Genomic DNA, 18,642 nt, shown 5'->3' on the forward strand with positions numbered 1-18,642 from the left:
TCTTGTCTTTTGTTGAAGATCTGTGCTTGCATCATCTTAGTTGAGTCAAGATCCTCTGAACTAGGCACCATTTTTAAGGACACAGTGATTCAAAAAGATAGTAAAGAGCAGAGGCAGAATGTGAATCCAGAAAAGCACAACTGCAGAGCCCATGCTCTAGGCTAGACTGCTTAGGGATTTAAAATTTTTACCATTTACTAAATAAAACATTCTGTCAATGGCAATTACAACCTACATTGTATCCAAAAAAAAAATCAGTGTAATTTTTTTCTAAATAATGTTATTATATAATATGACTCACAATGTAATAAATATAATTCCACAAAAACTAAGAAACATATGCTTTTCTCCATAGGTCCTCCTATTATCACTCTTGAACCAGTAGAAACTATTATTAATGCTGGCAGCAAAGTCATCTTGAATTGTCAAGCAACTGGAGAGCCTCGTCCAACCATTTCATGGTCCCGTCAAGGGCACTCTATCCTCTGGGATGAGCGAATTAATGTGTTGTCCAACAACTCATTACATATCGCTGCTGCTCAGAAAGAAGATACGTCTGAGTATGAATGCGTTGCTCGAAACTTGATGGGTTCTGTCCTTGTGAGAGTGCCTGTCATAGTCCAGGGTGAGTGTGATATTCATTTACCCTGATATATTCTTATTAAACAGACCTGGGGCTATCTAAACAATAAAAATCATTAAACATCTTAGGCCACAGCTCTTGTCCCCTTAAGATACTTCTAGATTATAGGGATAGGACAAACATCACATTACAAACTGACGAGATTAAAATCAGTACAGATGAGAGCTGCAGAATACCAAGTTAATAATTCAAAATCCCAAATGGAATTTTGTTTTTAAAACTTGGTTAAAATTGTTCTCAAAAATCAGTGCACAGTTTTGCTTCAAAGAATGACTTATTTCCAAAAGGTAAACAGCATATAAATGTCTTCGTCGCTCACTATTTCAACAGCCATGTCCGAATGAGTCAGGACTGGAACCAGGAAGAAACTCTAGTTAACTGCTCAGTTCTTCTTGGACGCTTCGGTTTTAATTTTACACGAAAGAAGAGCTTCCATAAACAATGTCTCAGCCTTTCTAGGTTCAGTGCTAGACCCAGTGCATATCTTCCATGAAATCTGACTTACAGTGTTTGTATTTAAAATAACAGAGACCAAGTACAGTGTTTTATTTGCAGTGCCTGGTGGCTTTTCCCAGTGGTCGGCCTGGACACCCTGCAGTGTCACCTGTGGGAAAGGGATCCAGAAGAGGAGTCGTCTGTGCAACAACCCCTCTCCAGCCAACGGGGGGAAGCCTTGCCAGGGATCGGATTCAGAAATGCAAAACTGTCACCAGAAGCCGTGTCCAGGTACACCTCTTTATTCAACAGACAGGCACGTGGTTCAATAGATACCCACTTCTGTTCCCTAAGTATGGCTTGTCTCAGTATAAGTTCTTTCTATTGAAATGTCTCTGATCGTGTTAATGTGTCGCCTTTGGATAGTGGATGGGAACTGGTCAGAATGGAGTCCCTGGGAAGAATGCACGAGGAGCTGTGGACGCGGCAACCGAACCAGGACCAGAACTTGCAATAATCCATCAGCTCAACACGGTGGGCGGCCGTGTGAAGGGACTGCCGTGGAAATCATCATGTGCAACATTCGGCCTTGCCCAGGTGAGAACCTAGAGATGGGCAAAACTTGCATCTTTTTGACCCATACAAAGGAGTTATAATTATCTTTTCTTCTTTATTGGAAAGAGATGTTATGGCTTCAACCTTTGAACACATTCTCTATGTTTCACTTCTGTCTCATGGATGAATATATGGAGGTGTGGCATTAAATCAGTGTTAATTCAAGTACCTGATTTAACTGAACATGAGAAAGAGTTCCAAACTGTGATATATTTTTAATCATTTAAATGCAATCAAATTAATAGAATTTTAGAGATGTTGAAGACCTTAGATAACAGCTCATCTAGTCATTAATTTTCAGATGAGAAAAATGAAGCCTAGAGAGGTTAAAGACCTGCCCAGAAATACAGCTTGGCAAGGAGAAAATAGCATTAGCTACATTCACTCAATAAATGTCATGTGCTAGGAACCATGCTTAGGACCTTATCTACATGTCATTTTTGACTTTGTGAAACAACATAGGTATTTTAGGGTTCTAGGTGTCTTCACTATAAGAATCTTTGCTGCCAGGCAAGCAGTACTGCCACACAACTAAATAGACCATAAGACAATTTTGCTGTAAAAGATAAATTAATGAAAATAAAGGTACATCTAAAAGATATAATTAAGATGAAAAATTGAAACCAAAGTTTTTAAACAATTTGTTGTGAAAAATTAAAAATGAAAATACTTTAGAAAATACTTTAATATATTCCAAATGTGTGTAAATTCATGTTATAGTTGTATTGCTTCCCAATGGTTCAAGTGGTAAAGAATCTACATGCAATGCAGGAGATGCAGGAAACTTGAGTTTGATCCCTGGATCAGGAGGATCCCCTGGAGAAGGAAATGGCAACCCACTCCAGTGTTGTTGCCAGGGAAATCCCATGGACAGAAGAGCCTGGTGGGCTACTGTTCATAGGGTTGCAAAGTCAGACATGACTGAGCTTGCATGCACATAGTTGTATTGGGGTATATCTTGGAAAACAAAGTTACTTCCTTTCTCAAAGTTTATCATCAATGATTCAGGATCTTAGTGTGTTAGCCACTTAGTCATGTCCGACTCTTTGCAACCCCACGGACTGTAGCCCACCAGGCTCCTCTGTCCATGGGATTTCCCAGGCAAGAATACTAGAGTAGGTTTCCATTTCCTTCTCCAGAGGATCTTCCCAACCCAAGGATTGAAGCCGGATCTCCCACATTGCAGGCAGATTCTTTACGGTTTGAGCCACTAGGGAAACCCTCAGAATCTTATGTTGGATATAAATTCTTACAGATGTAAAAAAAATCTGCTGTTAAGTCTTTTCAGCTGTCCCCTGAGAGTAAAATGAACAGAGGAGGGATACTGCTATTTCTTATCAATATATGTAACATGTATAGCTGATCATACATATCTGGACCACAGTTAAATGTTCCATCCCATTCTCAGTCCTTATATTTCACCAAATTCTCTAAGTCAGATTCTGTCTCAAATACCACAATTCTGACTACATTATGTTACCATTTTCTAGAAACATATTCATCAGGAAACACATAACCTTTTCCTTTTGCAGGAATATAAGAAGAGCTTGATGCATTTGCCTGCAACTTCTAATATTGTGTGATAAATTTGATACAGACAGCATTAGAAAGCAATCTGTATTACCTAAATTAGCTAAAAATGATACTGGAATACTTAATGCTCCTAAAGGCTGTTATGAATTACAGTTAGTCACTCAGTCATGCCTGACTCTTTGCAACCCCATGGACTGTATAGCCTGTCAGGCTGCTCTGTCCATGGAATTGTCCAGGCAAGAATACTGGAGTGTGTACCTATTCCCTTCTCCAGGGGATCTTCCTGACCCAGGGATTGAACCCAGAGATTGAATACAGGGTCTTCTGTATTGCAGGCAGATTCTTTACTGTCTGAGGCACCAGGGAAGCCCCTATCATATGAATTATTCATCACCCTTTTATATTCACCATAGCTTGGTAAATCTTTGCTTTTGACAGGTGGGAGGGATGACTGTTCACCAAAGGATTTACAAACTGATATGTTATCACTTTAGTATGGTATGCAATCCGACTTTCTACCTTTTTTTTTTTTTTAGCTCTACCAGTTTATTGCTACCAACCCATCACCCTCCACCCTCATGCACACATGCTCAGTCATGTAACCCCATGGACTACAGCCTGCCAGGCTCCTCTGTCCATGGACTTTTCCAGGCAAGAATACTGGAGTGGGTTGCCATTTCCTTCTCCATGACTTTATACTCTTATTTCACACTTCCAGTAAGTTTTCTTATCACTGTATTTTCTATCAAGTCAGTATACATTGTCATCTACTTTTCTAAGACCATCACATCTGCTCATTACTCTATAGATCTTAATATAGATGTGTATAATATAAAAATGGGAACACTGAGTCAGTGGAGAAATGAAACCACTGCCAACTAGTTGAAACATGTCAACCAGTTATTTTATCTTTCACAGCAAAATTGCCCCATAGCCAATTAGTTGGAGAACCTCTTTGGGGCAAAGATTCTCAGAGTGACTATACCTGGTGTGGTATATTAGGGCTTTTTCAGATTAAAGTGACAGAAATTAAATGTAAATAAATAGACCATCTATTTAGACCATCTAAATAGACCAAGCTTAAATACTAAGCTTCCATAGAAAATTCTATTTTCAGGTATGACTGAATCCAAGAATTTGGCTAATGTTTGTACCAGAGTGTTTTCTATCTCTCATCTCTGCTTTCCTTTCTTTGGCTTTATTCTTCATTAGACTCTTTCCGTGTGGAAAAAAATGACTGGTGGTACCTGGCCTACAAGGGCCTTAGAATCTAAGGCCTCAGAGCAAAAGAGTTCCTCTCTCTCAGAATTTGTATCAGCCTCTGGGAAGGAACCCTGCTTGATTTTGTGGGTCCCAGGCTCACCTCTGAACTCAGGGAGTCCAGAGAAGGATATGGTTCTGAGAGCCAGCTTGGGCTACTTCCCCACAGTGGATCAAGAGAGGCAGGGCTCCTTGTTTGACAGCCTGAAAGAAATCCTATGGAATAGAAGAGTGGCTGTTGATTCATTCATTCCTTAACTCACTCGTTAATCCAACAGATACTTATTGAGCACTCAGCCTGTGTTCAAGGCACTGTTCTAACTGCTAGAATTAGAATGGTAAATGGAGAATATCATTCACATACTGATAAGCATATAGAACAGACTCAAGAGTTGAAGTGATAGAGCATACCTGGAAGAGATACTTTACCTGAGATGGTCTAAAAAAGGGATGTTAACAAAAATGAAATAGTTACCCTCTGCATTGGGTATTGCATTCTATTGCACAATTCAGGAAATTATAGGATAAAATATTTGATATGAGAAAATAATATGATAATTTACTGAGGTTATATAACTACTAAAAAGTGAATTAAGGACTTGTACCCAAGTTGATCTGATTCCTAAGCCTATTCACTTAGATCTTGAGTGTCTTAATTTGCAGCTCAGAATTTCTATTATGTTATAAAAATTAAATAATCTTATGAAATCTTAAATAAAAAAGCCAAAATTATTTTAATCTTGAACAATTAGAAAGCTAATTATAACAACATATCAAACCAGAAATACCTGATTAATCTTTGTATAGTTTATCAGCTATGATATCATTTAGCTTTTCATTATATAGATATTTGTACATGTCCTAAAACTCAAGGTGTCTTTTCTTTCTGTTTTTATTGAGTAACTATTGGCTTACTGCAGTCTTGCTCGCTGTTCTGTTGGCTTACTGATTTTTAGACTTTCTTTGGTTATCTCTCAGCCCCTAAACTGAATTTAGCTGTTATTATGCATATTGTCAGTGGTGTTCTGGATCCACTCTCTGAGAGCGTGTGTCTCTTCCCAGTGGGAGTTTCATGGCATCACATTAATAGGTAGATACAGACCATGGTGGGAGTGTTTTGTATCATAAAAACTATAGATGCTATAAATCAGAGTTTCCTCTCTACTCCCAGAGAGCTGGCTGTTAAACATTTATCAGTGTATAGCACTGCAAAATGGGCAGATAGCCTAAGATGGTCTTTTTCATCCAGGGGGTATGTCACATCTTAGGGACAGAAGAGGTTTTCTTTTAATACATTGTTGGATTCAACATGATAATATTTGTTGAGACTTTTTACATCTATGTTCATGAGAGATATTAGCCTGTACTTTCCTTTTTTTGTAGTGTCTTTGTCTGGTTTTAGTATTAGGGTGATGCTGGCCTTATAGAAAGAGTTAGGAAGTAGTCTCTCTGCTCTGTCCTCTGAAAGAAAAGGTAGAGAATTGGTATATGGTACATTTTTTCCCACATATCTTTGGTAAAATTCAACAGTAAACCCATCTGGTACTGTGTTTTCTGTTATGGACATTTATTAAGTAGTGATTACATTTCTTTAATAGATACAGAAGTATTCAAACTTTTTTCTCATGTCATTTTTGGCAAATTGTGTCTTTCAAGGAGTTGGTCCATTCCATCTAGGTTGTCAAATTGGCAGACATAGAGTTGTTCAAACTCTATTAATATTCCTTTTAATATTTTTAATACCCATAGGATCTATAGAGATGCCTCCTCTTTTATTTCTGATAATAATAATTTGTATTCTTTTTCTCTTGATTAGCCTGGCTAGAATCTTACTGATTTTACTGATCTTTTCAAAGAATCAGCTTTGGGTTTCACTGATTATTATCTATTGATTTCCTATGTTCAGTTTCACTAATCTCTGCTCTAATTCTATTTCTTTTCTTCTTACTTTAGATTTCATTTTCTCTTTTTTAGTTTCCTAAGGTGGAAATGTAGATGATTTATTTTAGATCTTTTCTAATATAAGCATTCAATACTATGAATTTCCCTCTAAGCACTACTTTTGCTGTATCCCACAAATTTTGATAAGTTGCATTTTCATTTGCATTTAATTCAAAATATTTTTAATATCTCGAGATTTCTTCTTTGAAATTGTATTATTTAGTAGTGTGTTATTTAATCTCCACATATTTGGGGATTTTTGCATCTATCTATTATTGATTTCTAGCTTGATTCCACTGTGGTCTGAGAGCAGACATCATATAATTTACATTTTTTTAAATTTGTTAAAGTATATTTTATGACTCAGAATGTGGTCCACCTTGATGAATGTGCCATGTGAGCCTGAGAACAATGTAAATTCTGCTGTTCTCAGATGAACTAGTCTATAGACGTCAACTGTATGTAGTTGATTGCTGTTCTTGAGTTCAATCATTTTCTTATTATTTTTCTGCCTGCTGGATCTATCATTTCTGATTTTTCCCAGTCATATATGCTTCATAAACTTTTTCCCATTCCATAATCTCTTCCAAGATCACACATGCATTTATGTGTCATGTTTCTTTAGTCCCTTTCACTTGGAACAATTTCTTAGCTACTTTTTACGGCCTTGCTATTTTTTAAGTCTGTATGCTAGTCATTTTGTAAGAATTTTCCATTTAGGTGTGTCTGATATTTTTTCATGATTAGATTCAGATTTTGCATTCTGGCAGACATATCACAGAAATGATTTTGTGTCCTCAGTACATCATATCACGTGACATCTCAAACTGGCGATGTTAACTTTGTTCAGTTTAAGGTGGTGTTTTCCAGTGTGTAGTTACTATAGTTACCTTTGTAATTAATATGCATTTTGTAGGGAAACTTTTAAGACTTCATAAACATCTTGTTTCTTATCAGTCTTTTACCAGTTTTAGCATCTATTTATGATTTATTTTTGCTTTAAATCAGTTATTGCTATGATATTACAAGACATTTTATTATTATTTTTTTTAATTTTATTTTATTTTTAGACTTTACATAACTGTATTAGTTTTGCCAAATATCAAAATGAATCCACCACAGGTATACACATGTTCCCCATCCTGAACCCTCCTCCCTCCTCCCTCCCCATTCCATCCCTCTGGGTCGTCCCAGTGCACCAGCCCCAAGCATCCAGTATCGTGCATCGAACCTGGACTGGCAACTCATTTCATACATGATATTTTACAAGTTTCAATGCCATTCTCCCAAATCTTCCCACCCTCTCCCTCTCTCACAGAGTCCATAAGACTATTCTATACATCAGTGTCTCTTTTGCTGTCTCGTACACAGGGTTATTGTTATCATCTTTCTAAATTCCATATATATGCGTTAGTATACTGTATTGGTGTTTTTCTTTCTGGCTTACTTCACTCTGTATAATAGGCTCCAGTTGTCAGCCACCTCATTAGAACTGATTCAAATGTATTCTTTTTAATGGCTGAGTAATACTCCATTGTGTATATGTACCAAAGCTTTCTTATCCATTCATCTGCTGATGGACATCTAGGTTGCTTCCATGTCCTGGCTATTATAAACAGTGCTGCGATGAACATTGGGGTACTCGTGTCTCTTTCCCTTCTGGTTTCCTCAGTGTGTATGCCCAGCAGTGGGATTGCTGGATCATAAGGCAGGTCTATTTCCAGTTTTTTAAGGAATCTCCACACTGTTCTCCATAGTGGCTGTACTAGTTTGCATTCCCACCAACAGTGTAAGAGGGTTCCCTTTTCTCCACACCCTCTCCAGCATTTATTACTTGTAGACTTTTGGATCGCAGCCATTCTGACTGGTGTGAAATGGTACCTCATAGTGGTTTTGATTTGCATTTCTCTGATAATGAGTGATGTGGAGCATCTTTTCATGTGTTTGTTAGCCATCTGTATGTCTTCTTTGGAGAAATGTCTATTTAGTTCTTTGGCCCATTTTTTGATTGGGTCATTGATTTTTCTGGAGTTGAGCTGTAGGAGTTGCTTGTATATTCTCGAGATTAGTTGTTTGTCAGTTGCTTCATTTGCTATTATCTTCTCCCATTCTGAAGACTGTCTTTTCACCTTGCTAATAGTTTCCTTTGATGTGCAGAAGCTTTTAAAGTTAATTAGGTCCCATTTGTTTATTTTTGCTTTTATTTCCAATATTCTGGGAGGTGGGTCATAGAGGATCCTGCTGTGATGTATGTCAGAGAGTGTTTTGCCTATGTTCTCCTCTAGGAGTTTTATAGTTTCTGGTCTTACGTTTAGATCTTTAATCCATTTTGAGTTTATTTTTGTGTATGGTGTTAGAAAGTGTTCTAGTTTCATTCTTTTACAAGTGGTTGACCAGAGTTCCCAGCACCACTTGTTAAAGAGATTGTCTTTAATCCATTGTATATTCTTGCCTCCTTTGTCAAAGATAAGGTGTCCATATGTGCGTGGATTTATCTCTGGGCTTTCTATTTTGTTCCATTGATCTATATTTCTGTCTTTGTGCCAGTACCATACCGTCTTGATAACTGTGGCTTTGTAGTAGAGCCTGAAGTCAGGTAGGTTGATTCCTCCAGTTCCATTCTTCTTTCTCAAGATCGCTTTTGCTATTCGAGGTTTTTTGTTTTTCCATACAAATTGTGAAATTATTTGTTCTAGCTCTGTGAAGAATGCTGTTGGTAGCTTGATAGGGATTGCATTGAATCTATAGATTGCTTTGGGTAGTATACTCATTTTCACTATATTGATTCTTCCAATCCACGAACATGGTATATTTCTCCATCTGTTAGTGTCCTCTTTGATTTCTTTCACCAGTGTTTTATAGTTTTCTATATATAGGTCTTTAGATTCTTTAGGTAGATATATTCCTAAGTATTTTATTCTTTCCATTGCAATGGTGAATGGAATTGTTTCCTTAATTTCTCTTTCTGTTTTCTCATTATTAGTGTATAGGAATGCAAGGGATTTCTGTGTGTTGATTTTATATCCTGCAGCTTTACTATAGTCATTGATTAGTTCTAGTAATTTTCTGGTGGAGTCTTTAGGGTTTTCTATGTAGAGGATCATGTCATCTGCAAACAGTGAGAGCTTTACTTCTTCTTTTCCAATTTGGATTCCTTTTATTTCTTTTTCTGTTCTGATTGCTGTGGCCAAAACTTCCAAAACTATGTTGAATAGTAATGGTGAAAGTGGGCACCCTTGTCTTGTTCCTGACTTTAGAGGAAATGCTTTCAATTTTTCACCATTGAGGATAATGTTTGCTGTGGGTTTGTCATATATAGCTTTTATTATGTTGAGGTATGTTCCTTCTATTCCTGCTTTCTGGAGAGTTTTGATCATAAATGGATGTTGAATTTTGTTAAAGGCTTTCTCTGCATCTATTGAGATAATCATATGGTTTTTATTTTTCAATTTGTTAATGTGGTGTATTACATTGATTGATTTGTGGATATTGAAGAATCCTTGCATCCCTGGGATACAGCCCACTTGGTCATGGTGTATGATCTTTTTAATGTGTTGTTGGATTCTGATTGCTAGAATTTTGTTAAGGATTTTTGCATCTATGTTCATCAGTGATATTGGCCTGTAGTTTTCTTTTTTTTGTGGGATCTTTGTCAGGTTTTGGTATTAGGGTGATGGTGGCCTCATAGAATGAGTTTGGAAGTTTACCATCCTCTGCAAATTTCTGGAAGAGTTTGAGCAGGATAGGTGTTAGCTCTTCTCTAAATTTTTGGTAGAATTCAGCTGTGAAGCCGTCTGGACCTGGGCTTTTGTTTGCTGGAAGATTTTTTATTACAGTTTCAATTTCCGTGCTTGTGATGGGTCTGTTAAGATTTTCTATTTCTTCCTGGTCGAGTTTTGGAAAGTTGTACTTTTCTAAGAATTTGTCCATTTCTTCCTCGTTGTCCATTTTATTGGCATATAATTGTTGATAGCAGTCTCTTATGATCCTTTGTATTCCTGTGTTGTCTGTTGTGATCTCTCCATTTTCATTTCTAATTTTATTGATTTGATTTTTCTCCCTTTGTTTCTTGATGAGTCTGGCTAATGGTTTGTCAATTTTATTTATCCTTTCAAAGAACCAGCTTTTGGTTTTGTTGATTTTTGCTATGGTCTCTCTTGTTTATTTTGCATTTATTTCTGCCCTAATTTTTAAGATTTCTTTCCTTCCACTAACCCTGGGGTTCTTCATTTCTTCCTTTTCTAGTTGCTTTAGGTGTAGAGTTAGGTTATTTATTTGACTTTTTTCTTGTTTCTTGAGGTGTGCCTGTATTGCTATGAACTTTCCTCTTAGGACTGCTTTAACCATGTCCCACAGGTTTTGGGTTGTTGTGTTTTCATTTTCATTCGTTTCTATGCAAGTTTTGATTTCTTTTTTGATTTCTTCTGTGATTTGTTGGTTATTCAGCAGCGTGTTGTTCAGCCTCCATATGTTGGATTTTTTAATAGTTTTTCTCCTGTAATTGAGATCTAATCTTACTGCATTGTGGTCAGAAAAGATGCTTGGAATGATTTCTATTTTTTTGAATTTACCAAGGCTAGCTTTATGGCCCAGGATGTGATCTATCCTGGAGAAGGTTCCATGTGCGCTTGAGAAGAAGGTGAAATTCATTGTTTTGGGATGAAATGTCCTATAGATATCAATTAGGTCTAACTGGTCTATTGTATCGTTTAAAGTTTGTGTTTCCTTGTTAATTTTCTGTTTAGTTGATCTATCCATAGGTGTGAGTGGGGTATTAAAGTCTCCCACTATTATTGTGTTATTGTTAATTTCTTCTTTCATACTTGGTAGCATTTGTCTTACATACTGCGGTGCTCCCGTGTTGGGTGCATATATATTTATAATTGTTATATCTTCTTCTTGGATTGATCCTTTGATCATTATGTAGTGACCATCTTTGTCTCTTTTCACAGTCTTTGTTTTAAAGTCTATTTTATCTCATATGAGTATTGCTACTCCTGCTTTCTTTTGGTCCCTATTTGCATGGAAAATCTTTTTCCAGCCCTTCACTTTCAGTCTGTATGTGTCCCCTGTTTTGAGGTGGGTCTCTTGTAGACAACATATTTAGGGGTCTTGTTTTTGTATCCATTCAGCCAGTCTTTGTCTTTTGGTTGGGGCATTCAACCCATTTACGGTAATTACTGATAAGTATGACCCCGTTGCCATTTACTTTATTGTTTTGGGTTCGAATTTATACACCATTTTTGTGTTTCCTGTCTAGAGAATATCCTTTAGTATTTGTTGGAGAGCTGGTTTGGTGGTGCAGAATTCTCTCAGCTTTTGCTTGTCTGAAAAGCTTTTGATTTCTCCTTCATACTTGAATGAGATCCTTGCTGGGTACAATAATCTGGGCTGTAGGTTATTTTCTTTCATCATTTTAAGTATGTCTTGCCATTCCCTCCTGGCTTGAAGAGTTTCTATTGAAAGATCAGCTGTTATCCTTATGGGAATTCCCTTGTGTGTTATTTGTTGTTTTTCCCTTGCTGCTTTTAATATTTGTTCTTTGTGTTTGATCTTTGTTAATTTGATTACTGTGTGTCTTGGGGTGTTTCGCCTTGGGTTTATCCTGTTTGGGACTCTCTGGGTTTCTTGGACTTGGGTGATTATTTCCTTCCCCATTTTAGGGAAGTTTTCAACTATTATCTCCTCAAGTATTTTCTCATGGTCTGTCTTTTTGTCTTCTTCTTCTGGGACCCCTATGATTCGAATGTTGTAGCATTTAATATTGTCCTGGAGGTCTCTGAGATTGTCCTCATTTCTTTTAATTCGTTTTTCTTTTATCCTGATTCATTTATTTCTACCATTCTATCTTCTAATTCACTAATCCTATCTTCTGCCTCTGTTATTCTACTATTTGTTGCCTCCAGAGTGTTTTTAATTTCACTTATTGCATTATTCATTATATATTGACTCTTTTTTATTTCTTCTAAGTCCTTGTTAAACCTTTCTTGCATCTTCTCAATCCTTGCCTCCAGGCTCTTTATCTGTGATTCCATTTTAATTTCAAGATTTTGGATCAATTTCACTATCATTATTGGGAATTCTTTATCAGGTAGATTCCCTATCTCTTCCTCTTTTGTTTGGTTTGGTGGGCATTTATCCTGTTCCTTTATCTGCTGGCTATTCCTCTGTCTCTTCATCTTGTTTAAATTGCTGAGTTTGGGGTGTCCTTTCTATATTCTGGCAGTTTGTGGAGTTCTCTTTATTGTGGCGTTTCCTCGCTGTGTGTGGGTTTGTACAGGTGGCTTGTCAAGGTTTCCTGGTTAGGGAAGCTTGTGTTGATGTTCTGGTGGATGGAGCTGTATTTCTTCTCTCTGGAGTGTAATGAAATGTCCAGTAATGAGTTATGAGATGTCTGTGGTTTTGGGGTGACTTTGGGCAGCCTGTATCTTGAAGCTCAGGGCTGTGTTCCTTTGTTGCTGGAGAATTTGCTTGTTATGTCTTTCCCTGGAACTTGTTGGCCCTTGTGTGGTGCTTGGTTTCAGTGTCGGTATGGAGGCGTTTGATGAGCTCCTGTCAATTAATGTTCCTTGGAGTCAGGAGTTCCCTGGAGTCAGGGTTTGGACTTAAGCCTCCTACTTCCAGTTATCGGTCTTAATTTTACAGTAGTTTCAAAACTTCTCCTTCTATACAGCACCACTGATAAAACATCTACGTTAAAGATGAAAAGTTTCTCTACTGTGAGGGTCACTCAGAGAGGTTCACAGTGTTACATGGAGAAGAGAAGAGGGAGGAGGGAGTTAGAGGTGACCCAAATGAGATGAGGTGGAATCAATAGTGGAGAGAGTGGGCTAGCCAGTAGTCACTTCCTTATGTGCACTCCACAACTGGACCGCTCAGAGATGTTCACGGAGTTATACAGAGAAGAGAAGAAGGAGGCAGGAGACAGACGTGGCCAGAAAGATAAAAGGGGGAAATGAAAAGGAGGGAGACAGATCCAGCCAGTAATCAGTTCCTTAAGTGTTCTCCACCGTCTGGAACACACAGAAATTCACAGAGTTGGGTACAGTAGAGAGGGGTTAGGGAGGAGATACAGGTGATCTGGTGGAGAAAATGGAGAGTCCAAAGGGAGAGAGAGCAGTCAAGCCAGTAATCTCGTACCCTAGTGAAAAATGGGTCCTGAAGATTGGGTTCTTAAAGGTACAAAATTGGTAACAAATACATAAAAGCAAAAATTAGAAATCTAGAGTAGAGTTTGGAATTTCAAAAATGTGATGTTAATGAAAAGAAGAAGGAAAAGAAAGAGAGAAAAAACGAACAAAGAAAAACAAACAAGGTCGCAAAAATTATAAAGAAACTACAGGTACAAAATTTATAACTAATACCAAAAAGCAAAAATTAAAAATCTAGAGTAGAGTTTGGAATTTCAAAAATACAACGTTAAAAAAAAAAAAAAGAAGAAAAATAAAGAGAGAAAACAAACAAACCAACAATGTCGCAAAAATTATAAAGAAAATACAGGTACAAAATTGATATCAAATACCAAAAAGCATAAATTAAAAATCTTGAGTAGAGTTTGGAATTGCAGATATACAATGTTATATAAAAGAAGAAGAGAAAGAAACAGAGGAAAAAAAAAGTCACAGAAATTATGAAAAAAACTATAGGTACAAAATTGATAACATATACCAAAAGGCTAAAATTAAAAATCTAGAGTAGAGTTTGGAATTTCAAAAATACAATGTTAAAGAAAAGAAGAAAAAGAAAAAAAAAAAAACACGGTCAAAAAATTATAAAATATATATATGAAGTTTGCTGAAGAAGAAAAAAAAAATAGGGTCTTTTTTTTTTTTGCAAAGTAATAGTTATAAAAGTGAAAATTAAAGGACAATAGAGGACTTAAAATTTTTTTTTTTAATTAAAAAAAAAAGAAAGAAAGATTGATCGTAAAAATAGTAAAAATATATCTAGGTCTTTCTCTGGTTTTGTTGTGAGTATTGTGGGTTCAGTTCATTTTTGGCTAGTTCCTTGGCCTGACTTATATTTCTCAAGATCTATAGGCCCCTTCCTATGTAATCCGTAGTAACCACAGGGTTTTAATCTATGGCCTGTAGCTTCCAAGGCGTTTCCCTCTGTTATAGCTTCTTCTGTTTTCTGGTCTCTTCAGTGTATGGTTCCCGCCCTGACACAAAGGGGACGGTGGAGGACACTATTTTTTTAATTTTATTTAGGCTCACTTGTTCAGCCGCGCTGTGGGGAGGGAGGGAGGGATGCTGCAAACAGATAACACTGGCGTGCGCTCGCAGTACCTCAGCCACACTGGGTCTGCCCCCGCTCACGGTGCGTGTAGCCTCCCTGCCCACCCTGCTTGGGCTCTAGGTTGTTCCGCCGGGAACAATCAGAGGCTGGCCCTGGGCTGAGCTCCCAGGTCCAAGCCGCTCAGGTTCAGGCACTCGGGTAGTCCTCAGAGGCGCAGACTCGGTTGGGCCTGCGTTTTGTGTTCTTCCCAGATCCGAGCAGCTCAGGTGATGAGGTGTGTGGCGGGCGCCAATGCTGCGACTTATCGCCTCCCCGCCACTCGATTATCTGGGTGTAAAACCGGCGCACCTTCTCAGGCAGCTGTTGACCGTCCAGACCCCCAAGAAGTTTTAGTTAGCAAAGAAGCCTGCTTACAGTTTTATAGATAGTGTCTCTCTGGGGCTGCGATGTCCCCCTTCCGGCTCTGGCTGCCTGTCACCGGAGGGGGAAGGTCTGCAGCCGGCTATCTCTGTTCAGTCCTTTGTTCTGTGCGCGGGCCTGGCGGTGTCTTAGGTTAGGGCTGGCTTTTCGCGTGGTAGATATCCCACAGTCTGGTTTGCTAGCCCAAATTATTTCGCTCAGATAGCGCTCAGGACATTCGGCCGGATTCTTACTCTAAGGGACACAGCCCGCGCCGCGCTTCCTGCCCAGCCCCCGCTTGCTAATGCCGTGCGCAGGCGTCTGCGCTGCTTCTCCACTGGGGGAGTTACCGTAGGGCTCACAATCTGCGATTTTTAATTGTTTATTTATTTATTTTTTTTCCTCCCTTTTATGTTGCCCTCTGTGCTTCCAAAGCTCGGCACAGATTCGGCAGTGAGAAGGTTTCCTGGTGTTTGGAAACTTCTCTCTTTTTAAGACTCCCTTCCCAGGACGGAACTCCATCCCTCCCTCTTTTGTCTCTTTTTTTGTCTTTTATATTGTTTCCTACCTCCTTTCGAAGAGTTGGGCTGCTTTTCTGGGTGCCTGATGTCCTCTGCCGGCATTCAGAAGTTGTTTTGTGGAATTTACTCGACGTTTATATGCTCTTTTGATGAATTTGTGGGGGAGAAACTGTTCTCCCCGTCCTACTCCTCCGCCATCTTGGCTCCTCCCCCCTTGGTTTTTTTTTTTTTTTTTTTGAGTTATATCAGTAAGAACTCAAATACCCTTTCCTTCAGTGATTTATAATGGACAACTGTCATCATTTATTGTGATGCACAAATTGTCCTAGACTTGGCTAGTGGACATCCCTTGAGGCTATCTTCAGTGTCCTCTTGACCTGTCCCCATGATTCTATGAACACTTCTACTTTCTGGTACAAATTGCTATTTTACGCCTATCTTGTCTTCCCTCTAAAAAAGGTTGATATCTTCTGGGGTAGGCCATCCTGCTGCCATTTGACAGTCATTAAAGATATATTGTTGGATTGCTGAAAGACTGAGCTTTTTTGGAAGTGTCATTCGGAAAGCATTGAGAACTTTGAGTGAAGGATAGCAGTACTAACATAGGGCTCACACTTAGGTGATACTCAAACACTTTTCATCTATCAACTCATTATTTTTTACACCCATCCTAGGAAGGTAGATTCTTTTCTTATCCACATACAGCACACGAGGAAACTAGATGCCCAGAAGCTAAGTAACTTGTCTAGGATCGCACAGGTAGGAAGGGCAGAGTGGTTATTCAGGCACAGGGTATCTGCTCTAGAGTCTCTGCTCTCCTGCCTTTCCAGAATCTGAACTGCAATGCAGTGTAGTAACAAATTGATCTGTTTTACTTTTCATAATGTTCTAATTCCTCCATAGCTGTTGTCTTTTGTATTCTTTAGATAACATGAAATGTTACACCTTCTCTGGTTTATATTATCATTCTTGCTATCCTTCCATTCACATAAAAGAAACATTTCAATTCTACCATGTTTCATGCCATGAAATTCAATTTTGGTTTGGGTTTTCTGTATTGGCTTAAAAAATTAAAAGGATCTTCAGCTGAAAACCTCTATCCATATGTCATAGAAACTGTAGCCCCACCAGGCTCCTCTACCCATGGAATTCTCCAGGCAAGAACACTGGAGTGGGTAGCCATTCCCTTCTCCAGGGGATCCCACATAGGGATCAAACCCAGGTCTCTTGCATTGCAGGCAGATTCTTTACCATCTGAGTCACCAGGGAAGCTCCATAATAAAATCTACAGAGATAAGAAATTAATAAATGTCACCCAGTTGTAATCCTCCAAAAAAAATGCATGTATCATAAGGCTTTTTATAATACATAGAACATATTAAAACATAGAATATATTAAAACAGTTGAAATAGCAGAATTTTGAAATGCCATATCCATATGTAATAACTGTGAACATCAGTGATCTTAATTAATAAAGCAGTAGTCTTGAGTAGTACTTGCCATTTAATGAAAGGCTTTCTTTCCCTTTTATGTTTAGTCAAATAATTTTAGTGAAGATTCTTGTCAGCTGAAATAAATTTGTGACTGTGTTTCTTGTGTCTACAAAATACAAGAATATGTAGTCAATTCAATTAGACAACAGTTAATTAGAAGAAAATTCAAGATGTGTTTTAAAATATTTTCTAAACAAAGAAAACAAATGATAATTCCATTCCTTGTTTTTCAACTTACAGGTTGTGTTAAGAGACTATTTAGACAGGACCTTAAAGCCCTATGGTTCCTATCTTGGTTAAACCTGGTGACCACAGCAACAACTTTTTGAGCCCCACATCTAGAAAATACCTTTTGACAAAAATATGACCTGATACTGACTTATACATAAGAGAAACCATAATGTTTATTCTCAGCCTCTACACCTGGAAGGAAACAAGGTTGTTCCAGTCTTGTGGTCAGATGGTGTAATATGTTAGTTACTAAAAGGAAGGCCTTAATCTTATTTCTTGGAAACTACTGGTCAATTTTTTCTGTTGTTTAGGAAGCAGGTGAGTGTGTTATTTAGAAGTTTTAATTATGAACATTATGTAATGGGGAAAATTTTTCAAAGAGTTACAACTGTGCAAATCATCATGCTGTTGAAAGGTCCAAGTACATTTTTAAATGTGAAGCTGAATCAGGTTTGAAGATGTGGCCTTGCAGTATGGGGTCCAAGTTAATATGGAGACAATTGGTTCTCCATAACTGCATCGAGATTTGTTATACAGCTTAGCTTCTGGTTCCTTCCACTTTCCCCAGAAAATACTTAGGGCTTATAAGCTCAGACTTTATTTACATATAGTAGTTTGATTACATTTAATTTTAATAAAAGAGTCCCTTTGGATAATTTTAAGCATTTATTTTGGCATCAGGTAGCCTTCTCAATTTCCCTATAGACACTAATTCTCATGAAAATCTAACCAGAGGGGGAAGGGAAGAACATCGTTTGTTACGTTTGCTTTGGTTCAATTTCAGTTATTTTAGATTCTGGGCTAATTTAACTCATTACGAGTTATTTATTTGTGTAATTTTTTTTAATAACAAACGTGGTTCTGTGACTTGAAACTCTGTCTTGGGATGTTTGTAGTTCATGGAGCATGGAGTACCTGGCAGCCTTGGGGGACATGCAGCGTAAGTTGTGGGAAAGGTACCCAAATAAGAACAAGACTGTGCAATAACCCACCACCGTCATTTGCTGGATCCTACTGTGATGGAGCAGAAACACAGATTCAAGTTTGCAATGAAAGACACTGTCCAAGTAAGATAAATACAATGTTTGTACCCTCAATAATTTAACCTCTACGTCTTATCTAGGGAGTATGTCGTTAAGAATCAATGTCAAACGTACACACTGCTATATTTAAAGTGGATAACCAACACGGTCCTACTGCATAGCACAGGGAACTCTGCTCAGTGTTGTGTGGCAGCCTGGATGGGTGGGGAGTCTGGGGGAGAATGGATGCATGTATATGTATGGCTGAGTCCCTTTGCTGTCCACCTGAAACTGTCACAACATTGTTGAT

General features: G+C 38.0%; 1 protein-coding gene across 1 annotated transcript in view; it reads left to right on the forward strand.

Moving 5' to 3' along the window:
• Positions 1–18,642, forward strand: part of HMCN1 (hemicentin 1) — a 546,435-nt gene that overhangs the window by 474,523 nt on the left and 53,270 nt on the right. Inside the window, exons 87-90 of the mRNA XM_055582953.1 lie at positions 356–625; positions 1,199–1,369; positions 1,505–1,675; positions 18,207–18,377. Coding sequence (XP_055438928.1) covers positions 356–625; positions 1,199–1,369; positions 1,505–1,675; positions 18,207–18,377 — 783 coding nt within the window. The remainder of the gene's footprint in view (positions 1–355; positions 626–1,198; positions 1,370–1,504; positions 1,676–18,206; positions 18,378–18,642) is intronic.

This window comes from Bubalus kerabau, chromosome 5 (genome assembly GCF_029407905.1).
Source record: "Bubalus kerabau isolate K-KA32 ecotype Philippines breed swamp buffalo chromosome 5, PCC_UOA_SB_1v2, whole genome shotgun sequence".
Classification (NCBI taxonomy): Eukaryota; Metazoa; Chordata; class Mammalia; order Artiodactyla; family Bovidae; genus Bubalus; species Bubalus kerabau.